Source organism: Amblyomma americanum, chromosome 1 (assembly GCF_052857255.1).
Source record: "Amblyomma americanum isolate KBUSLIRL-KWMA chromosome 1, ASM5285725v1, whole genome shotgun sequence".
In the NCBI taxonomy this organism is placed as follows: Eukaryota; Metazoa; Arthropoda; class Arachnida; order Ixodida; family Ixodidae; genus Amblyomma; species Amblyomma americanum.
In genome coordinates this window covers 56,416,448-56,441,079 of record NC_135497.1, presented here as the reverse complement: position 1 = coordinate 56,441,079, position 24,632 = coordinate 56,416,448, and the positions used below count along the sequence as shown (strand labels likewise).

At 43.4% G+C, this 24,632-nt stretch overlaps 1 protein-coding gene and 1 long non-coding RNA gene across 2 annotated transcripts in view; one reads left to right on the top strand and one right to left on the bottom strand.

The window, feature by feature from the left end:
- LOC144112840 (eukaryotic translation initiation factor 2-alpha kinase 3-like) overlaps window positions 1-18,795 on the bottom strand; it is a 76,081-nt gene extending 57,286 nt beyond the window's left edge. Inside the window, exons 1-8 of the mRNA XM_077645653.1 lie at window positions 18,523-18,795; window positions 17,859-17,988; window positions 14,318-14,515; window positions 12,631-12,761; window positions 9,672-9,903; window positions 9,413-9,548; window positions 3,389-3,523; window positions 1,208-1,327 (exon numbers count right to left, since the gene is read on the bottom strand). Of these exons, the coding sequence (XP_077501779.1) occupies window positions 1,208-1,327; window positions 3,389-3,523; window positions 9,413-9,548; window positions 9,672-9,903; window positions 12,631-12,761; window positions 14,318-14,515; window positions 17,859-17,988; window positions 18,523-18,659 (1,219 nt within the window). The 5' untranslated portion in view covers window positions 18,660-18,795. The remainder of the gene's footprint in view (window positions 1-1,207; window positions 1,328-3,388; window positions 3,524-9,412; window positions 9,549-9,671; window positions 9,904-12,630; window positions 12,762-14,317; window positions 14,516-17,858; window positions 17,989-18,522) is intronic.
- Window positions 18,796-19,934: 1,139 nt separating this feature from the next.
- LOC144132920 (uncharacterized) lies at window positions 19,935-23,057 on the top strand. The gene is made up of 3 exons (XR_013314951.1): window positions 19,935-20,142; window positions 21,001-21,089; window positions 22,952-23,057. It is a non-coding gene; the product is annotated as an uncharacterized LOC144132920 (long non-coding RNA).
- The last annotated feature ends 1,575 nt before the right edge of the window (window positions 23,058-24,632 follow it).

Here is a 24,632-nt window from a genome sequence, read left to right as displayed (position 1 = left end):
AATGTTTCATAGAGTTACATTATATTTTCCCGGTTAATACGTTCCGGAAAACACAATTTCCTGGCTACTACGTTTAAAATTTCAACAAATTGTGGTCGTATAATACGTTTATTGACCAACCGCACATGTGCAAACATACAAGTAGGTCGAACGAGAGGGCACGCGACGTTTTTTTTTTTTGTGTGTGGCAGACACCTGCCATGGTGGCTTCTCTGCAGTGCCTCGATGCAACGAGGCGAAGCACCACCACCATCACCACCACCACCAAGAACAAAAAATAAAAGCGGAGCGCTAGCATTCGCGATGGCCATTTCTGCGGGGACGCGGTATGAAGAGGAGAAACACTGAGGTTTCTAGAGAACGGAGGCGAAGCGCCTACGAACTAGAACGATGCGCTTATATACGAACGGGTCGGGTCTGGGAAACTCAGCTTGAAAACAAAAACACCGCGACAATTAGCCGCCGCGGTGGCTGCACTTGCGTGCAAAGGGACGAAGCATCCGAAAACGACAAGGAAGAGATTTTGGTTACTTTCGTCACTGCAATCGACGGACCAGATGCGTTACAACAAATTTCCTTCCGCGCTAAAGACAGCGCGAACGCACACTGAATTCAGTGAGCACTGGAATAGGATCCGTTCAGCTCTTGTGCCAAGAAATGGCAATCGACATTTTTAAAAAGTGAAATTGTCAATAAATGTCTTTTTACCTCATTCAACAGTTACATTTCTCAAATCAGGCGGTTTGGATCATACGTTTTCCCGGATAATACGTTTTTGCACGCAATTTAAAAAAAAAACGTATCAAATTGTGTTTTCCGGAACGCATTAACTGGGAAAAATATAATGTAACTCTATGAGACAATTTTATTGTCCGCGATTTTGAGCGTACGAACCGGGAAATTGTTTGAACCGGCAACAATATCAATGAAGTTTTACTACCGCGGAGCACCCGCATAGAGGGTAAACCGGCCGCAGTGCCGGCCCGATGACTACGTGCGCGCGTCACGTGATGGGGGTCATGTTTTGCATGATACTGCAGCAATTTGACCACATGACCGCCCACCATCTTGCAATCTCAGACGGACATGAAACGCTCGATGGGGAGCAGCTTTAAGAGCTAACACTTTTAAAACAGAATGACACTCAAGATGCCTGTTGAGGCTTGAAATAAATGTCAATGCGGCATAGCACACAATGCTTTCTTACCAAAAGGGTAATCCAGTACGTCATCCTTGATCATAAGTGCTCCCCTTGAAGAACTAGATTCTTCCAACACTGAAGGTGCTGCTTTGTTGCCAGTATTGATGATGGGTGTCCGACTAGGTGCTGGAAGACAAAGATTTTCTCATGAGCAGCAACTTCTAATCGACCATTTCTCATTTCTTCACACCCCAGACACTACTGCCTGGAGAACTTCTAAATCGCTACTAATTTGGCCTGAGCAGACTTAAACTTGTCACAAACATAATACTTTTGTTCCACAGCTGCACGTGCAATGAACTGAAAAGCAACAACCTGAATTCAACTAAACGGCCACCACTCGTGTTGAAAGTGTTGTTGTACTCAGGTGACCTGAGACATCATGCTAGGAACGCGCCCTCACGAAATAATCCTGCAATGACTCATTAAGAGAGGCCGCGGTGGTCGAATTTCGATGGAGGCAAAATTCTAGAGGCCCGTCTACTGCGCGATGCCAGTGCACGTAAAACAACCCCAGGCGGTCGAAATTTTCGGGAGCCCTTCTCTGCGGCGTCCCTCATAGCCTGAGTTGCTTTGGGACGTTAAACACACATAAACCAAACCAAACCAATCATTAATAGCAGTGTTACAGCAGTCGTAATCAAGCAATTCTGCCATGCTTGTCTCACCCCTGCCCGCTCCAAGCCAATTTCTCTCTTGCACCGGGTCAACTAGCCTCTACAAGCAAAACTCTCCTTTCTCCTCTAAGAGAAGGTGCAAAGCTGCATCAGACCTTGACGCCATGTACTCTGTCTGTGCTGTGGCAGGCGTGCACCAACACCTGCCACCTGTATGCGGCAGATAACAACTAGTGCACTGAGGATTACATTTTGATAAAACATGATTCAAACACAATAGCACTGTAAGGCACAAGAGCTCGTCTGCAACTGCTATGGAATGCACTCTGCAAAGGCCATGCACAGGTAAATGCGATAAAACTGTAACACGAAAAGAAACAAGCAACCGAACAAATTAAAAATGCAACAATAAAAAGGCCTCAAAGGAACACAAGTGGACATACATTGTCTCACAACTTCACTAAGCTGAGTAGAAGCTAAGAGCGTGAGGCAATGGCTTCCACAAATGTGCTATGCTCACATATTCACACATTGGTCTGTGTGAACCATAGAGGTTTAGAAGCTGTCACCTCAAAGGAACACAAGTGGACATTACATTGTCTCACAACTTCCCTAAGTTCAGTAGAAGCTGAGAGCGTGAGGCAGCGGCTTCTACAAACGTACTATGCTCACATATTCACACACTGCTCTGTGTGAACCACAGAGGTTTAGAAGCTGTCACCTCTTGCTTGTAGTTTTGACTCCCCTGCATACAAGTTAAGACAATGCAAAACAAATACACTTGCTTCTTCACACCTGAAAACAGACAATGCCGGGAAAGAGCATGTGCAGACAACCAAACTCCAGGAAAGTGCACCGCCTACAAAATAGGATGACCAACCAATAAGCTCTCTGGGCATTATGCATCATGCGGAACACAAACAAGCTTTAGATTGAATTTATACTGCGTTATAGCACACATGAGTCCAATATCTTGCAGAGAAGATTGTAACTGTTCAATCTATGCACTGTGCTCGTTTGTTTAAAATGGGTAAATCTTATCAGGGGCTCTGAAGGCTAAAAAGAATTTGGGTTGCTGGGTGTTCAACAAAGCCTTTCTGCTCATACAATCATGCGGAAAATAAGAAACCTTACAGAGATGTTCGTCAGGCAAAAGACAGCAGCAATGACTGCCTTCGACCGATAACTCAGACAGAAGTGATAACAGGAGATGGAAACAAGGAATCACTTATTACACCACTAGGCTATTAGCAACTTTAAACTCGCCAAAAGGCATACAGTACAACAAAATCGAGTGACAAGGAAGCAGTGTGCATGCATTTCAGACTTTTATGAAGTAGATAACTTTTTGCTGCAATAAGCTGAAACACTCAGATTAATGCAATTGAATACAAAATTACAGCTCAGTACAAAAAAACTATTTCACTGCAGTGGCATTTTCACAACACTTCTCCTCTGGAATAATTTATCCAAAAGCTACGATTGACATTGTAGAAGTCTGGTGAACAAGTCACTAAGCATGCTATAACCTCTCCTTTAAAAGACATTACTTAGCTGGCAAGATCAATACCTGAAGCAAGATAGGGTTTCCACTCCACATGTGGTAAATGGCTCCTGTGAGGATCAATCAACTGTGATGATGCTCCAGAAACTTCAGTCTCCACACTTCCACTGTGTTGCACATAAAGCTGCCTGTCATGCATACCTGCACATGAAAACAAGCACAGGACAATAAACAGCAATTTCTACTTCTTAAGGGGAGACCATGCTCTTTAAAAAAAATTTTATTAATGAAGCCAAAATGCTGAAATCTTCAGGGAACATATATTTTTGCATACTGATTCCAAATATGCACCTTAATTTAATTTAAAACAAATCCTTGTGCACTTATGCAATGTTATGTAACTTTTTGGAGAGAGATTTTAAGAAAGTTCGCTGCAGGGAACTTGCTGAAATGTATGCCACTGGTTTGTCTTGACATCAAGGAGCGCAATAATGGTAAATCTATCATCCTGTCTGTCATAGAACTTGAGTTAAAGGGTTTTTAAGCTGCCACTCCAGTAACAGGAACACCAACTTTTCTTCCCATTTCTGAAGTGGTGACTATTTGCACACTCATAGAAAAGAGTCTAACAATACTTTAATAATTTCAATTAAGGTTTACCCTTTCAGTCCCAGTGATTCCAAATGGAGTCATCAAATTTACAGGCCAGCAGTCTTCAATTCAGCACGAAAGTTCTACAGTAGTTACGACGTTTACCACTTCATCAACATATGTTGGCAGCCTTTGATCTGATTGACTTATGCTAGTAGTTAGGAAAGGGATAAAGAAACTGCATACGCTTTACTGTCGCCATCGGCTGGCCCACTTCCTCTCTTGTACCATGTCGAAGAAAGAAAACCATTTTTGTTTTTCTCTAATCATATGCAAGGGTACAAGTAAGCCTCAAGTTACTCCTCTGAAATAAACTCTTTTGGCGAAACACACATACAAGCGCTGAAATATTTCGCAAATAATAATGATTCCAAATGAAATCAATGAAACATATGAGGCCCTAATGAAGAATAAACAGCGCTGTCGTAATTGAGTTACCTGTGACTGCTTCTGGCATCTAAATATCGCTTCTTGCGCAGTCTATATGTAACAATAAATGTTCATTCCTCCAAAGAAGATAGCTATATTAGTGCAAGCACTTTTCACATGGAAAGGAATAGGTTTCAAGAACGCCCCACCGCACATGCAGAGGTGTTGATTCATTTGATGAAGAAATAGCATTCATGGCACGAGCCAAACACGAAGTGTAACACGAAAGCATTGAACCTGGCAGCAAATTGTTCAGTAAACTGAAAACTCATACTGAAGAAGTTGGCGCGGAAAAACGAGGACAAGTGAGACAAACAAAGACGAGCGCTACTCACTACTGAAGGTTTATTCCAGACATATGCTCGAATAAATAGGAAAACCAACAAGAACAAAACAAAACGCAAAAACGTCATGAACATCACACGTTCACCCCGTGAATACCAATGATTTGGTCAAAAAGAGATTCTCCCTTTCAGAGAAGTGAACGGAAGTCTGACTAACGCATCTATCTCCACTGATGCGCATATGGAAGGCTTGAATGAGCTCACGCGTGAGTTGATCCCTATGCCTGAATAGGATGGTCGTTTTGTCGAAAAGCGGTTTGCACTGGGTTTTCTTTTTCTTGTCGTTCTTGCTACACGTGCAGCATGTTTAAGGAGATTATCAAGGAAATCTCCCCCGAGTAATCTTCGGTGCTCCCCTAATCTTTCGTTGATGCATCGTCCAGTTTGCCCGATGTATAGTGCGCCACACGGTAACGGCAATTTGTACACAACCCCCCTGGCACAGGTAACGAACGGGTCTTTGTGTTTGATGCCACATTCATTTTTTGCTTTTCACACTGTTCTTTCGCCTCCTTCTTCCGTCCGGCTGTGCACCTGTGAACAGATTGCTCCCAAATTTCAAAGAGCGGAAAACACAATCGGAATGCTGTAATGTCCTGCTACATTTTTAAATCCATGTGCCAATCTGTGCACGTATGGTATGACGGCAAAACTTCGACGCTCTGTTTCCTGGAGTTTTGGTCGCGACCCATCCTTGATCCACCTTGCCAGCCTTCCACAAGCTTCCACGATTACATGCTGAGGGTACCCGCTGTCTTTTAGCCTTTTCAACTGGGACGCGACACTTTTCTTGATTGCACGTTAGCAAGACTTGGTGATGGCCGCCTTCAGACAGGAAGTGACTATCCCGTTCTTTATGACTTTGGAATGGCCGGATGAATAATCAAGCAACGTTTTTTTGGCCCTAGGGTAGTATGCCCAACAAACATGCTTGGGGCGAAAATGCAAGGACAAATCTAGGAAGTGGAGCCTTCCATCTCTAGGTAATTCTACTTTGAAATTAAGACCAGGGCCGCACTCCTCAGAAAGTTTTAGCCCATTGACGACCGTGTGTTGCTCGCTGGGTTCAGAAGACAACACTAAGTAGTCATCTACATACCTACATGCCTTCAAAATTATCCCTCCTGATTTCTGTTCTATGGCTCTATCAACCTTAGCCAGAAAAATGTTGCTAACTAGTTGATCGGAATCGAGTGGATACGTGCAGCAGCTGTCGATCTCGATCGCGCTTCAAACGTCAACCGCGATTGACACTGTTCGCGATCTGAAGTGCCCATGTGACAGGGGTATAACATGCCACCTTTCAAAAGAACCAGTGCTTGTCTTAACCTGACCCCCGGCAGAGGCCAGTTGAGCATGTCCAGCACAGCCTGGTTATTTTCTTCAACCGGAGTCCCAAAGCTATGTGTCAGAGTACAAGCTGTGTGTCAGGTTATTCTCGCGTATTCTTGGTAAGAACTGTGACACATACCTAATTTCAACAAAGATAACCGCTCTTTCAGCGCAGTTGGCAGTTGATATTACGTTAAATGTTCAAAGAAATCACCTGACTAAGCATTATGCAACCACTAAGTGATTCTATTTGGAATCGTGCAAAAAAAACTGATTAAGAGCAGATAGAACTTTCTGATCTTGTAGCATTATCCTCCTCCTAAGCAGGCTGGCCTCTGGATATCAATTTCTATACTGAACAGCCTTAATATGAGCCGGAAAGGGTTAAGAGAGATGAGAGAAAACTACTTGGTTGTTACTTTCATGCAACACTCTTATCAACCCGTATACTGAAGATCAATGCATGTTCAGGAACAAGCACTTAGGCACCAGCTGTTCGAAATTTTTTTCTGTGCCACGGTTCATGCATCCACTTTAAAGTAAGGACTCACTACAGCAGTAAATACAATGAAGAGAACCATTGTGTCACATTATGGTTTATGGGGGTTCAATGTCCCAAAACGACTCAGGCTATGAGGGATGCCATAGTGGACGGCTCCGGAAATTTCGACCACCTGGGGTTCCCTAACATGCACTGGCATCGCATAGTTACACGGGCCTCTAAAATTTCGCCTCCATCAAAATTCGACCGCCATGGCCGGGATCGAACCTGCATCTTATTAGCCAGCAGCTGAGCGCCATAACCACTGAGCCACTGTGGCAGCACGTCCATTGTGTCACATTAATCACAGAATGTGCATGAACATGAAACGGGCCATGACAGTGAATTTGTGAGCCCAAACTCACTGTTACACCTTAGTCCCCACACACAAGAGTGCCTCCCTTCAGAACCTGAAGTCAGATGAAAAATTTCTAACGCATAGTGATCAATAAGACTCCCGTTATTTTTTATAGCCATGCTGGATCATCCTCTCTGAAAATTTTCCAAGTAAAGCTGAAAGTTAATTCTGAGTACAAACAAAGCTTTTGGCAGCTATTTTAGCAAGCCTAGTAAGCAGTCAAAGATTTAAAGCCAATGATGCAATTCCAAGTGAAACTCCTGCTGGGAGGAACCTCATAGTAATTTTTGTAATTTGTAATTTTTTTAGCACACCAAATAGCACTTTACAGTCAGTTCCTGTCTGCTTAAGAATGCAGGCTTGCATGCAGACAGGGCAGCCCCTATGTATATAGAAAATAAATACACAACCACAGCACAAATCTCAGTCTTTACAACCTCAATAAAAAATGGAAGCACTGGAACAAGGAAAATTTCCCCACATATAAACTCTAAAACAGGCAGGAACACATCAGAATAGGGGACAGACGGTCCTCACAGATTCCCATGGGCAACCAGGGGCACACCACAAGGAGCGGTTCTCTCTCCTACTCTGCAATCTCGTCCTCATGCATCTGCCAAACCAACTCAACCAAATCAAGGGCATCTGCCATGCCCTCTCCACAGATGACATCACTATCTGGACGACCACCGGTAACCTGGGCAAAATTGAGGAAATTCTCCAGGTTGCCGCCACAGTAGTCCAAGCCTATGCGCAGGGGTGCGGCTTGCGCTGCTCACCAAATCAGAGATGCTCGTCATGCGTCAGAAAGGTGACGATGCTCCCATGCAAGTCATCGTCCATGCCACCCCTATCTCTGAGATGGAAACACTAAGAGTCCTCATACTCTTGATCAACAACAAGGGTGTTAACGCCGCTATGATCACTAAAACGCATGTGGTATATGAACAGATCACGTGCATAATCGCCCACATCCCCACCAAGAAACGAGGCAAGCTAGAGGAAGATACTCTGAGCCTAATCGAGGCCTTCATCCTTAGCTGCAATGTGCGTCGCCCCGTGCCTCAAGACATCCACCGATTGTCTACTTCAGCTGGGAGTCCATAACATGGCTAACGAGCTGATCACTGCAAATGATCCGGCTCACCTGCACGAAAACAGGACGGCAGGTCCTCGCCGACCTACCCTCAACTGCCCTCACCACATGGCAGCCAGGCAAGGTATTCCCCAAGGATGGAAAGGCATGTTTCGCACACTTCCTCTTTCCAAAAACATGCATCCCACCTACCATCAAACCCAGAGGAAAGCACGAGCCCAGAAAATGCATCAGTACTATTCCAACAAAGAGGGCGTCTTCTTCACTGATGCAGCGGGTCCAGTTAACAACATCTCAACCATCGTGGAGGTACACAAGACTAAGATGATCGATGGGCTTTCCATCAGAAGCCAGCAAACTTCAGTAACGGAAGAAGTTGCAATCACTCTAGCCGCATCCAATCCCTCTTCACAATACATTCCCAATGACTCCCACATTACGTATCATACCTTCATGTGCACCAGAATGGCCCTGCAGGCCCACAAAATTTCTAAACAACGAAAAAGCACACGCTTCATGAAAGGAGCTGGTGTGGGTGCCACGTCACCAGGGTCACTAGTCACGTCACTAGTGCGCACATGCCTAGACCAGAACATTTCTCCCCCCGAGATGCCTCCTCATCCCCTACAGACTCTGTCTCCTCCACCCCACAAAGACATGCTGAGTTCGCTATAACGCGGGGTTAAAAAAAAAAGAATGTGACCTTTCGTGCACGGGTTTCTAGGCACACACTGCTGCAGCCGAGCAGCCCCGCACCAAGTACGCAAGCGCCATTGTCGCTCCCATCTAGGGCGCACAAGTGTCTTGGCACTCTGCCAAGTTCGCCGAGTGCGCCACCACCGCTGAAGCTCCCGTCAAAGCATAAACACGCTATATGTTATCGAAGGACAGCATCTTGGTGTGCTGGCATGGCCTGCACTGCTGTACGCTGAAAGGAACAAGCTAAGAAAAGCTAATAATTTAAAATGAGGTGAGAGGCAATAGCAATTTGGCGGCCTCGTGTGCACATTTCTTTATCAAAGCATGAATATCTGGCAGGCGTTACAATCGAAACCATTGCCTTTTTTTTCTGACCTTGAAAAATGGGTGCGCGTTTTAATCAAGGGCGCATTAGAATCGAGTAAATGCAGAATTTGATCCCATGACCTTGAGCTCAGAAGTTGAACTGCATAGCCACTAAATATTAAAAATAGGGAGCATTTTCTTCAAAGGCATTGCCGGTTTCATAAGTGGGCACTTGCTTTCTCATAAAGGGGAACTACATTTCTGACCCAAAAAAAGGGACGCTGCTGTGGTGGTTACTTTAGAAAGTTGCTAGCAAGAAGAAAAACTTACTCACCAAGGTATAACACTGGGTTGCTTTGTTTGCTTCGGTTTGGGCCATCCAAACCTAGGATACGAGTGTGCTCAAAGAGGTCAACAACCTCCAACTCCCCATTTCGTAGGTGCCAAGCTCCAACAACAGGGCTGGGAAGCTGCAGAATGTGAAAAAAAAGAAATGCTTCACCATGTTGATGAAATGGCTGAACTTTTTCAATAATCAATAATGCTGCTACACCTGCAAAGAAAGGAAGCTGGAAAGACAGAGGTGCACTTACCTTGACAGACCACTCCATTGATCCCTTGGTCCCACTGGTTGAAGCAACAAGGCCTTCAGGGACCACTACTTGAATCAGGCTTTTCTCAGGGCAGCCTTCTTCATTTGAGCAGTTTGCAGGCTCCTCCATCACATAAGAGTCAGCGTCACTACCATGGCCACCACTGCCAGCACAGCTGGGCATCAAGCCCTTTAAAACAGTCAGCTGATTCTCACCAACGCTGAAGTTCCACCTAGTAAAGAAAGTCCAAAAACATTGTCGAACAACTCCAAGCAGCCGTTCCTCAGTCTCAAAGCTTTAAACCCAAATAGAGTGAAAATAAATACAGCTGGCTCACAGAAACCCAAATATGGATAAATGGGACTTTCAAACCAATTCATAAATTTTGACTGGCTTATGTTTTCAATGCGTAATGTAAACACTCAACTGAGGAATTTTGATTTTTTGAATATTACAGATGTAAAGAAAACGACACTTCTACAGCCCGAAGCAGCTGTACACAAATAAACACAAACAAAATCTTGGGCTCTTACTGCCTGTGTGGTTCATTTAAAGCTTTACAAAAGCACTAACAAATCTTTAGATGCAGAACGGCGACCTGCATAAAACTCAATTGCAACTACCTAAATCAGCTTATAACGATACTGTTACGTGGCGGCCAACTGAAGAATGAGGCACAATGAACGATGGTAGTAGTGACAAGATTTAATGGCTGCTGGCCTAGTGCAAGCACTCCATACCGCGCCACTGCCAACTTCTTAGTCTTCGTAACAATATTCACAGCTTGTGCCCAAACTAAACGTCCCCACACAAGCCACACAAAACACGCTACTCAAACAAGCTAATTTCCAACATACACCTTAAGGAAGACGCCTGTCTTAAAATGAAAACTTTATTTATTAGAGAATTTTTATTATTAGAGATATTGTAATGGAATTAAGTGTGCACATGTATTCCTTCCTCCTGTGTTTAAAAATATATTTAGCTTCAGTATATCGCAATTAGTTCCCATATTATGGGTAAATAACTGAAGCCTAAATTAGGTCATCTCTTACAGATCGTTAAAACACTTTCCCTCAATATTTTTTTTAATCAGGCTGAAATGAAGCTGTACGCAGAGACCTGCCATGTCGAGCTATGCTATTTATATTGTTATTGAGGCACATCATGATATAAAAACTTTTAATTATGTTGAAGCACCTTAATTATGAAATATAATTAGGTGACATTGCTCATAAAATTTGATATGTTCGACTCAGCTATAAATATATAGCACAGCTCCATAGTATAGTTCTTAATGAATTCAGCGGTACAAGATTAATTTCAACTGCACCATAAAAAATTGGGGGGACACTTAAGCTCCGCCTTTAAAGCTCTGCTTTAACAACGCCATCAGAACGTGCCTGTGTGGCCTCGCGGTAGCGTGCCTGACTTGCAACCCAACGGTCAGAGGATACAGCGAAAGGTCTGCTGCATAGCAGCTTGAGAGGCGACGCCAGTAACATGAGACGTCATCTGCTGCATGTACGCAAGGACAAAGAGGAAGACTGCAGCTGACGGTCCACGTGCTTGGCACGTTGCTCGCGGTTGCTGAAGATCCGATGCGTCGCTGGCGTGGCTGGTGCCATTTATGGGAGCCTCTTGTAAGAGACACTTTCAGTCACAACAGAAACGCCGACAACAATGCCGCCACAAGCTTTTCTGCTGAACGGGGCCCTTATGCTGTCGCATAAAACATAATGAAAACTTCCCTAAGGCTAGTTATGTAGGCAAAAAACACGAAGATGACAAAATCGAATTTCAAGTGAATGTGCCACCCATTCGGAGGCTGTTATAGAGGCCTCAGAAAACAGCGGAATCCGAATGTTTCGAGAGGAGTAATATCGGAATGTAGGGAAGAGCATCAGCTTTCGAACAAGACCAAGTTGGCAGCCATCACGGACGTGGCTGTTGGAAGCAATAGGCACGAAGTTCTGCTGCATTTTGATCCGAAAATGCCATTTCAGCGCTTTGGAGGCATCAAATATATAGATTCTTTAGCAGTTGGAGGTCGAATCAGACGTAAAAACTTTGTAGGTAGGTACTGTGTACGGAACCTGAATATGCCATTTTTGAAAAATTGAAATTTTCGCACTTTTTTACCATTTCAAGACCCGCGTCTTCCCTTAATACACTCACAGCATTGTGGGCCCCCATCGGTCATGTCGTGTGTGCAAGTTGTGCAGCCGCGAATACCGCATCACACATTGATGCCGTGGGAGGGCTTGGCAAGTTTGAAAGATCCCATGCAAAGCATACATGAACGGTCGCCCTCATCATCTGGTCGTAGCTTAAAGCGGCTGCTTTTGCCAGTAGTTAATTGGCAGGTCATGAAACACACAAAGGAAGTTAAGGGTGGCCCACTGGTGAGCCACGATTAGGACTGCAAAAATCACTGACGCACTGAACGTGCTGAACACAAGAAAAGCCTGTATTACAGAACATGCAGAACACGAAATAATGCAACCTTGAAGTCTTTTACCTACCAATAGCGTGACTACTGTTGCCATATTTAAGAACTTTATTGAAGAAAGAAATTTTAAATCCCATGGCCAGCGATCACACCGGCCCCAAAAGAAGGGCTGTTATCAGGAATATAGAGGTTTGCTTCAGGGTTGTGCAGTGTGGTTCATTTTCCATCATTAGTGCTCCAAAGTTCCCAAAGGTGAGGTCACCTGCCATCTCCACCTCTCCAGAGATTAAGATCTCCACGGGCAGTACAAGAGCTCTGTTACATAAATGTAACCCAGTAGCAACTCTGGTGGCTGGTATGTTTTATATCAAGGGTGTACACCAAGAGAACTTGTGGCAGAGGCATAATACAGAGTGCAAGCAGGAGTACAACCCATCCAATAGTGACCAACTGTACCATCTTGGCAACACAAAGAAAGGGAAAAAAATTTGCATGAAATTCACGCACTTTTCTCGACCAGAACGTGGCTCGATAGCCCTGACAGTCTGGGTGTTGCGCTTCACAACCAAAACATCTTCAGTGCTGAAGTCTTCCTCTTTCACGTTGTCACAGCCACCCATTGTGCAGATGTATCGCACCTGCACGCAAGTAACATACTTGTTCATCAGCATGAAAGCACATAGTGCACTTCAGCACTTATGCAATTCTTGAGACAATAAGAATGAAATGAGAAGGTTGCAGTGTTGTAGTAGGATCCACATAATTTTTTGCTTAACTCCATTAAGCTGAAGAAGAGGAATAAGTAGAAAACAAAAATAAAACAGCTTCGATAAGATACAGGGGCTTCTGCGGGCAACCAGTGTGGATGCATTTCTGCAGCAGTTGCTTAGTGTTCCGCATGCGTATTTTCCTTACCAAATTTTCTTTCCTATTGTCTGTGAAGTTGCACCCAGTGTTCCGCATGTGTATTTTCTTATCATTTTTCTTTTCAAATTGTTTGTGAAGTGCAACCAATGCATTGCTGTGTATCACTACAGTGAAACTCTGCTCAATGCATCGACCCTTGCCAGATTGTTATCAGCATCACTATCACATGACTTGACCTTATAGGAGCCACAGCTAGCAGTATTTAAGTGTTCTAAGCACCAAAACATCCATTTTTTGGGGGGGCCACCAAAGTGTCATGCAATGAGGCCCGAACAGTGCCCATCAAGTGTTAAAAAGCCTAAGCAAGGCTCATTTTTTTCTCGCAGCATATGAAATATGGGACGAAAGACGAAGGTATGACACAAACAAGCACTGCAAACTTGCTGTCATGCCTTTGTCTTTCGCCCCATCTTTCGTGCACTGTGAGCAAAAATTAACACTTACCAACTCGCCCAAATTTCCACTTTACTTAAAACACTCAAATACAAGTCCATTTGTATTATTTCTTGGTACCCAAAGAAAGCAAGCAACAGGCACTGGCTCACTGGTGGATATCGGCACACCCAAGAGAAATCACAGGTGAAAAAAAACGGTGGGTCATTCACAACATTTGGAGTAATACTTAGACCGCCTGATGACGTCACCCCATTTTTCTTGCCATCGTTGGGATTTTCTGCACCACCTTCGAGTACACGCATTAACATGCTACTAAACTAAAACACGCTGCCACCTATTCTCGTAATGGGACTAATAATGCTTTCGCATTAAAAGTCTCAGTTTTCAGTTCTTGTAGTGAACTGCCATCTCCATGGATGATAAGCAGTGTAGGCACAGCTTGCAGTTTCCTAGGATGCCCTTTGCATACTCCACTCGTCCCTCAAGGCCATCATGAAACTCTGAAAGCATACCCTGATGGCCTCTTCGCATTAACTGCAAACGTAAACGGCAGAACTTGGAGTGTAATTTTGATACCACTAGTTGTTCTCAGGTATCATATACCTTGAAGAAAGGAACAATGTAAAGATGCTGAAAATTCCAAGTTTCCATAATGAACGTGAAATGGTACTTCCATTACCTGAAGTGACTAGAAGTTTAATTGCCTTGGGCCAAGTATTTATTACTCACGCAAATAACTCTGAACTGCATTTGATAAAAAAAAAAATTTCTGTACATCAACCATTTTTTTTATGTTGTCCCTCTTTAAATAAGTAAATTAAAACAACCAGGTTGATTCATTGCTGAGGGGAGAAAAACAAAGCTGTCTTGCCTGCCCAGTGTGAATGTTGATTCCATAGGTGCGAGCCTCCTTGCCGCCTGTAATGACAAGGTCATCACCCAGGCGATACGAGCTCCTCAGAAGGAAATCAGCAGACAAAGGAAGTGGTTCCACAGTCTCCCCATTGAATTTGTACAGCAAGCCATCCAACGATGGGACAAGACGCACCCGCTGACCTCGGTTATGCATCTGATATTGTGAAAAAACGAAGAGAAGGTGTGGGCAACCGGTTCAGGTTCAACAATAGCATTACTTCAGATTACATTCAACAAATCGCCACACTAGAAAGCAGTACGAGAGGCACGATTACAATTGCATGAACATACACTAAATTTGTGTGCGCACTGTTACAAAGTCACAAAAAAAAAAGGAGAGGAAACAACTCTCCTGAAAAATAAACTTATCACCGACTATTCTGAAAATTAATTGAGACAAACACAGGTACAGTAGCAAGCCTTGTACGAGGAGGGACCCAAAAAGAAAACAGATTTTTTGTATAAAAACTCTACTAATTTTTTTTTAAATTCCTCCAGTTACCTTTAAAGCACTCTCTATTAGATGCGATGCACTTGTCAAGTCTTTTTTCCCACTGTCTGAAGCATCTCTGGAACACTTCAACTTTGATATTGGCCAGCACCCTTTGCGAAGCTGTCTTTACCGCCTCCACATCATCAAAACACTTCTCTTTTAGATTTTTTCTTTATTGCCGGAAAGAGAAAAAAAGTCGCACAGGGCTAGGCGTGGTGAATACGGAGGGTGGGGAACGACAGGCCATTCCCAAGAAGCCAAATAGTGGGTCACTCGTAAGGCCGTGCGTGCGGGGGCGTTGTCGTGATGAAGGAACCAGTCACTTGATCGCCAAAGTTCCGGCCATTTCCTCCACGCATCCTCTCGCAGAAGTCTTAAATCTTCCAAATAAAAGTGCTGGTTAACAGTCTGGCCATCGGGAACAAATTCCCGATTCACAATTCCACAAACATCAAAAAAGACAATGATCACCGCCTTCCCATTCGACTTCACTTGTCCTGCTTTTGTGGGTCTGGGAGTGTTGAGAGTCTTCCAGTGGCTTGACACTTGCTTAGTTTCTGGGTTATACCCGCAGCACCAACTCTCATCACTTGTAATGACTTCGGTGAAAAATTCTGGATCACTTTCAATCTCTTTTTTTTAGGTACCGGCTCAAATTCAATCGAATTTTTTTTTACCCTGTGTGAGAATTCAAGGAACAAATTTAGTGGAAACAAGACTCATTTGCAACTGCTGAGTCAAAATCCGTTGGCATGAGCTCCAGCGTGCCAACTCATGCTTGTTTCTTCTGACACTTGGTCGATCGTGAAACGACGACGAAATTTTACGCGGAATTTTTCAATGTTTTCACCATTTCGAGACGTTGAAGAACACCCAGAACGAGCACGGTCTCCAACACTCATCTCACTACGTTTAAAGCGCCCAAACCATTCGAAAACTTGTGTGCGGCTCATAGCATCGTCTTTAAAAGACTTGCAACATTTGGTAAGCTTCTGTTGCCGATTTTTCAAGCAGGAAACAAAATTTCAAACACACTCTTTGTTCTTTTAAATTTGCCATAACGACTTCGCAGATGAAACAAAATAACAGTAAGAGAAACACAACACCACGCTCAAACGTTAACCTACAAACTGACGCCATCTGCACAGCTGTTTCGTGAAGGTCTCTACTAACCTCATCTAGCGGAAAAACTCTCTACTACGTCTATGAATGGCAGCGCGCTCTCAGTTCGATTTTTTTTTTTGGGTGCCCCCTCGTACGCACAACACTAGTGATTTCTGTGATGCTCGTGCCATAAAACAGCCAGCAAGCATATTTGTCTCATACTAATGTCAGGGGACACACAAAAAAAGAAAATGGGAAAAGGGGCTCGTTTTTACTAAACATACATTGTACTATCGGGGACAAAAGTGGTATACTCCACGAAGCGGGAGTCGGAGCAATGGAAAACAGCATGGTAACGCCACCTAAAGCCGAAATATTGAAACGAGTCAAGCGACAAGCCTACAGATAATAAAGGGCTCCCACTGGCTCTCTCGATCCCAGATGCCACCTGCACATGGCGTCACGATGCAGTTTTCCGTTGCTCCGGCTCCCGCTGAGGAGTATACCACTTTTGTCCCCGATAGTACAACACAGACACATGCATTAGCAAGACAAATTACAAAATTTATGTCTAGGCTATTAGATCTATTTCTGTGTATGTGACCTCCCAATAGAAAAAAGTTTTTTATGTATAGGCTCACTCAGTGAAACTTTCATGTTTCTCCTTTCCACGATTTTTATCCTAGTCCTACCTGAGCACTTTTTCATGTTCCTGAAGTGTTTGATTAGATTGTTGGTGCGCCGTTGAGAATGCTTATCCAGCATGTTCTGCAATTAAAAGCGTGCCATAGAATGGTTCTCTGGGCTGAACTGGTGAATTGTTCGAGCTTAAATTTCACACAGAAATGGCATTTGGTCGGCAGAATTGTTTCATGGTACATTTGTTTGCGGCACTTGCCTGAATCGATCAAAAGAAGTCTGATATTCACATCATCTGCGGCAACAACGAAAGAAACCAATACATCATCTCAGTGATTGCACCGGTGGTGCCATTTTGTTTGTAGGCCGTGGAGATTCGGCAAAAGACGGGGGTCTTTTGTGGAAGGTTTGAAGACGCTTTTTCACTAGACTTGAAATTAGGTAAAGTTTTGGTCAAACTTAGTTTTTTTGTGATCACTGATAAAGCAGCAAAAAAAGCGTGTTCAAACCTCCCGCAACCCCCCCCCCCCCCCCTTCCCCCACCAACTTTGGCAAATCTCGATGGCAGACAAACGAGATGACGCCACAGATGCAAATATCCTACTTGTTTTGATCAATTCAGGCTAGTATCCGAAACAAATGTAGCATAAAAGAATTCTGCCGGCCAAATGACATTTCTGTGCAAAATTTGAGCTCGAACAATTCGCCAGTTTAGCTGGGAGAAGCATTCTACAGTGTGTTTAATTGCGGAACAGTATGTATATGCCTTGTATTGGTTCACAAAATAAAGTTGAAAGTCGCATAAGTGTTCCTTCTCTGTCCTTGTCCCTTTCGAGCAGCAATGATTTCGCCAAATGAGCCAACTAGCCCGACAAGTTTTGCTGTGAAATGACAAAATCAGGAAATAAATTTTTGTGCTACACACTCAGCACTTTTCTTGGCATCTGCCAAGTCTGCAATGGAAAGCTGCAACTCAGGTTCATAAATTCTGACAGCAGTTCCTACACACTAAAACTGCCATAACACAACGGAATCTACTGCAGTAATAATGCATCACCTAAATCGCAAATGCTGCTAAAAGGGTATTTGTGACAACCACAGAAATACAGAAATGAATTTTCTCGAACCATACTTATGCACTGCATACTTTATAACAAATTAAAAACTTAACACGGCACAAAAACATGTAAACCCCAAATTACCAAGGGCAAATATTTGTGCATGCGCAACGCGACATTGCAGTGGAAGGGTATATGCTTACTTCCAGTTTACTAAGGCTTGAAGAAAGAAGTCCTCCTGGTCCCGTTTCGTGAGACCACACAAGGTTTCCGTGAGCTTTGGGATCAAGGGCGGTGATCTTGCCATCGAGTGTGCTCACAATGAATAACTCACTGCAAGAAATTGCATATGTATACATTAAGTTAATGCACATGAAAATGCGCCATGCATTTTCGGCATAATTAATAATGGGACGCTAGAGTCCCGAGGCCCTTTGGGCACTTTAAACATGTTCGGTGCCAGCTGTGCTTGAGTCAGCATGTCAAGAAAGCACATTCGATCATCGACATTCCGACGGCGACAGAGCGTGCACTGTCGTGCTGCAAGGGTGATCAAAATGCAGACGCACGTAAAGAACACAGTTACCGTTCGCACAGATTTTAACACAAATCGGTCCGCATCGCGAGCAATCGCGAGGCATCGACCGGCACGCACAACAAAGCTCTTTCAACAAACAAGGAAAACCTCCTCAGGCACGTGCGTGGGATCTGGGACTCCGTCTCAGCATAACTGCACGAATCGGAACGTGTAAAAGTGCTGAGGTAGTGATCATTGCCCAGCACAAGAAGGGTCCCACGCCAGTCACACTAGCTCCAGCAAAACGTCTACGTATGGGCGCTTGCCCGCGCTATTAGTCATGCTCTCACCGGAACGTCTTTCCCTCGTCAACGTCGCTCGGTTTCGGAGCCTTGGAACAATCTGGAAGTTCTTTCGCAGACGACTCGTCCGTGCCTTGAGCCACGAAGGAATACAGGAGGATCAGAAATACGTGAAATAAATGCATTCTAGTCCGCTATCTGGGCATGACAGCAGAACGCACGATCCTGAGCATCACGTGAGGACCACCGAACGGCTGCGGCGCGTGCAGCAGACGTTGAGTTTGTTTTCATCCAAACCCCAACGTGTAAAGCAATGACGTGTTCTCACTGGGCTGCTCAAGGCGAGTCGCAGTTTTATATTTGGCATTAGATATTGCTGAACATTTGTGCAGTAACTATATTTTCTAAATGTTCGCTTAAAATACTAGTAAGTGGTTTTATTTAAAAAATAATAAACAAAGAAGAAAAACTAAAAACCTAAAAAAACGCGAATTTAAGGGCATTAATTAGGAGGTCGTTACGGCTGGCGTTTCTTACAGTTATCCGCTCTCTATCTCTGGTTAATTTTTATTTTATGGTTCCATGGTCACTTTTTTGTTCTTTTTACCATCTTTTTACAGCCTCACTGGTGTTCGCGATGCTTTCTACTATGAAGCTTCGTACTCTGTGCTTTCTCTCTTCCTTTTTTTTTTTTTTTGCTCGATCCCTAAGCCGGGGGTGGCACAGTTACTGCGCCTTTCATTTCCTCAAACGAATTTTTCCTTTGAAAAAAAAAAGACGCAGTAACCGCGTTAATATTACTACACCTCAACTGACAGCTCAGGAGGTAGCAGACAACAACAACAACAAAAAAAAAAAAACGCGCGGGATGCGGGAGATGACGCACAGAGAGATGACAGGACGCCAGTAGACAGATCTTATTGCCATTTTGTTTGAATAAAGATGGTGGCGAGTCCCAGTAAACCATGAATATGCAGAGAATATCCACAAATGGTCCTAACGTACAATGTCCATGTATCGATATCCTCTGCATGTTGAGGGGACTATTGGATTCAGATATCAGTTAGTGGATATTCAGAGAATATTCGAATATGCATGATGTTCTTTCAGCACATTGAAAGTTTTGGAAATGGGCAAACAACTTACCAGAACAAGATATCTTTGTTTTTGAAGGCATGAGCATGATGAAATTATGCCACCTTTAGATTTTAATCATTCCTGCTTTCGCAGTCTTACATTTTCAAGAATGAATTATTTCAAGCAGTCGACTATTGCACGCTTTGATTTTATTTTATGCGTGCGAATGCATGTACGGTACGATTATTTAAAGAAATTGCTCAAGTTAGACCAACAGCCTCAAACGCCATAATTTCAAAACCAGAACAATAATTAGAACTCTCTTGACACTGAGCAGCCTAACGGCCATAGACATCGTCATGACCCGCGACGCTAGCCTCACATTCAATCCAATCCAAGCATCATTACCAGCTTTTCAGCGCCGGCCGCGATGTCTTCGTGATTTCAGCGTTTCTTCGCAAGTTTTTATTTGCTGTTTCGCGTGTTCACATTTTCTTCGTTGTGGCGGCAAGCTTGTTGTGCATGTTGTATACAGTCCTGAGCCCTCACTGGTGGAAGTACTGGAGGATTACGCGGATAACAGCAATAATGGTGAGTGTTATGACACTGTTCTGTCAAACAAAGTGTTAGTGTTCGTTTGTGGCATTGTGCAATTTCCATGCTGGCAATTTCATCATCCGGTTTATCAGTTCATTGAGTGCAGACATTGCTTTAAAATCTGTGGTGTTTAGTTATTTTGGCTCGATTTGTCCCCGAAGTAATTTCGCGGGAATGGCTGCGCTCTGTGCCACTTCTCTGCCTCTAAATAACAGCCTGCACGCATGAGACTTCACTGCTCAGTTGTAAGGCAAACAAAGTTGTTGGCAGTTAGCTGTGCCCTCTAACACTTGTTGGAATAGCCTGCACTTTGATGGCACACATTTCACTGCATATTCCGGCCGTCTGTCATGCTACGCCCCTTACTACAGGGGAAGGGGAGGACAGTTTCCTGTCTCCGGCGGCTCAAGACGACAGTTTTTGCAGATCTTGTGTTGCTCTAAAATTTGCTAACAGCGCCAAATACGCTCTTATCTGCCTTCGTTTAGTCAAGCCCTTGTGTCTAACTTTGCATTTTTTTACCCGGAATTGTTTTTTTTTTCATCTTTGTGCTTTTAAACATTTGTGGGAACTTGGGACGTTCTCGCTTTTTGTAATTTCCTTTTATTTCAGTAGCACATTTCAAGATAATTGGCTATTGAATACTTTTTGTTTCAGCTCGTGGCTTTGACTGCTTTTTCTGAAATTTTCTAATTACAGTGTGTAGAATGAAAGTTGTGCTGTGAAAATTCTTGCTACAGGTTGTGTGCCCCAGCAAGGGCTTACATATTATGTATACAATGAGAGTTGCTGGTTGCAAACCTCGTATAATGCAGCAGGGCATGACCATTTTTCTTTGCTGTTCCTTTTCAGATATTTTGGATAACATGTTCAGAGAAACAATAGTCTCATGCATCTTGTCACTCAGTAGATGCATTTTGTGTCATGAAGACAAACAGCTGGTATGTAACTGTTTTTGTACTTCATTTTTAGGTAGTTATAGTCATGACTACGGAAAGCAAATAGTTTTCATCAAATATTTTCTAGTTCTTCATTAATTACAGTCCAATTACCAACTACTGCCACATCTTTCTTCCTCACATAGCACACAAAAAATTCAATCAGTCACTTTTCTTTGGCCTCATTGACTCGCTTCATTTAAACCTGTTTTCCCACTTGTCTCAACTTCGATTCCGTAAATTCTTTCATGGAAAACAATATCTAATGTTCAGCAATGATTAACATATATTTGGAGCATCTGGGTTTGGAAAGAGCTTTGTTCTTAGATGTCTTCAAGGCATTTCTCACTGTTAAGCTCCAGGTTTCTATAATAAAACTAAGGCACCGCAACATTCACTACTTGGTTCTCTAAAGTATCACTGACTTCCTTTTTAACTACACAACATATGACTGCTAATGCAACCAGCTCATGGTTTTCCCACCCTTTCAGGCATGCGTCAAGGATGTGCCTTAGCATGTTTATTTTTTCTGACCTGCATTAGCAGTTCATTCAGTGTTGTTTCTAGTTCTACTATTTTTTGCTGCTAATTGTTTTGATAGTTCTGACATTGCATCACTTCGGACTGAATTCAGTAACACTGTGTAATGGTTTCGCTAGAGTGTGGAGCTTTACTTTTTAAATTTGAGCATTTCTCATAACTATTCACCCTGTCCCTATTATTTTCAAAATATAGTCACCTTTTCTCCCTAGCATACAAGTACTTTGACATAGATATTACAACCTTTAACAAAAATTCATGGAAGTCTAATATTGACTACCTAACATGAAAATCTAGTTGCATGCTGCTGCATTTATTACACAATTTTTTCAGTGAAACTGAAAAGGCTTTCCTATACCTGGCTTAAGCTACGATGTCCTTGTTCTATGTGGGCCATGGCTGGTCTCCTTATAAATTCCCTCAAGAATTTACAAGAATTTATAAATTTTATCTCCTTATAAACATCATAGACATGAAAAAGCCAAATATCCTCCCTCACTCTTTGCCATAAGGTGTCTTCTGTCTTTTTCAAAAGACCACAACTGGCTCTGATTGCTCTTTGTCATACCTGCTACTTCATACCTGCATGCACCAACCACCCTCCTGAAGTCAGCATACGTCACCCAATATGGTGATATATGCATGCTCATTCCTGCTGAAAGCCTGCTGTGATTAGCACCACTGTCCCACTGCAGTATTTTTGGATACGGCTTAAGAACGAAGCGACAGATGTCCCTCCATCCAAAGGCGGGGATCGATTATTATGCCAAAGTGGTTAATCCCCTTTCATCTACGACGTCACACCAGCTGGTGCAAATGGGGTAACACCCATGACATGAGAATCTGTTATGCTAGTGGATGGAGGGCCTGCTTTGAGAAGGCATTTGCCACTTCATTCTTGAGTTTTATCCGAATGCAGTCGCCAGCCAACATTATTCACTATTGCTCTGCACATTCTAATTTCATTGCAAAAGTATGGTCTCATATATGTACTTGAAATTCTTGGTTGTCGTCCTTGTGTTTGTTTGCTGAGGCTTGGGTTTCTTTCTTTATGTTAAGCATTCAGGCTATTGCATGTGATCTTTGTACTCTAAAACCCCTGTCTGGGTTTAGTCTTACCTCTGGTAAGGCTATAGGTTATAGTGGAGGCACGTTTGTGTACTTGGATTCTCATCGCATGCTTTTTTCTTCATTACCTTTCAGAAAAGATACTAAGCCAGTTGGGTGAAACATTAGCTTTTGCATATTCTTGTGCACCCGTTTTTGTCCATATTTCCTGCTGTGTCATTAATACTGTTCAACAGAATGCACTGTTATATTCACAGGCCTCCGAGGACCTGGAGTCAGAGAATGAACAGCGACAGATGGTGATCATTATGGCTACTGGGCAATAAAATATGGCTGAGGGCAAAACAAGTGATTGAATTCCTTGGCGTTCTTCCGTACTCGAAGCCTCTGCCTGTGCATACTCCTTGCCCGCGTACTGCCTTGAGGTGCAATATTCTGAAGAAACGAGAACTGCAGCTGTTTGATTAACCTTTGTTATTTTATGCGCTGTACAGCTGACAAGAACACAATGGGTATGATGAAAGATCACAAAGTCACAGAGAGTGCAAACTAATGACTGTTCTATCTTGCACATACCGGAAATGACAGTTCAAGTAACTTGCATAACAGAAAATGACACTTCTTTGTGACATGTTTATGTTATTGCATTGATCAAAGCCCAGTGTGTAATTTTCTCATAATGCACCTGTTATTTGAAATGTTATTCCCAGATCATGTACAAAATATCGAAGTTTCCTGTGTAATGAGCAACTGTTGGTTTTTGCTTTGTATCTCTCTGTCATATCTTGCATCATATTTGTTTTGTTGTAAGCTGTACAGCGCACAAAATAAATGGCACAGCATCCAGCCCCCAACCTGAAAATAGATTGGCAGAATATCTGGTTAACATCCTCTGAATGTCTAGGAATTGTCACATGTGGGCACAATGAGTGTTATATGGACATCCACAGTGATCAAAATGAACATTGTATGGACATTACATGGACATAATATGAGCATTTGTGAACATCGTGTGGACATCTGATATCTTGTGGAGGATATTATATGAATATCCACTGGATATAACTTGGTTGGCTGAGTGCTGTTAGTGTTTTTCTGTGTTCATCGCATCCGATAGCTGCGATCTCTTTGGTATGCATGGCAGCCAGTATATCCATGATGCTGTCTTGGTGGAGCTTGTTAGAGCTGAAACACCCTGTAAATATGTCCTCAAGGTCAGTAATAAACTTCAAAAGTTTCACGGAGGGATACAATAGGCCACCGAAGTCACAGTTCCTCCCTTCTGAAGCAGGGAGTAGAAGCTCGTTCGTGCAGTCAAGGCACTTCGACTTTAAAACGCACTTCCTTGCCACATAACCAGCCACATAATAGATCAGTCTTGAGTCACTTTTTTGTAGGTTATCGTGGCTTTGTACAGGCATATCATTCATTGCAGATTACACTCCGGTAAATCCAGGGAACTCATGCAGCGCCCAAGATTTCGAAGGAGGTGTGAGTCCACGCAGGTCGGCGACATTAACAACTTTGTCCGTTTCGGCAAAAGCTTCGCATTCTTCGTTGCCCACTGCAACGTCCGCACCATGATCTCTCTCTTGATCGCGGTCCGAGCGCCCAACTTTACATCTGGTATCGCATGGCTCCTCTTGCTGCCGTCTTTTTCTTTGGAGTCGGAGTTGTCTCGCTCAAATAGGCGGGCAAGTTCGGGAGAAGGGTTGGATTGGGGGCGAGCTTTGCAGTCCCCGGCCCTCGGGTATCTGACTTCCTTTCCATCTATAACGTGGACACAATCCCTCAAAATGAGGTGCGGTTCAAAGTGGAGTTCGCAAACTGCACAGTCGGGGCCAAGCGGCCTGTCAAGCCTGCGCAGATTTCGCTGCCAGGCAAGCCTTTGGGTTTCATCTTCGGGAGCCTTGAAAAGAGAACTTCCGCTCTTGGGCT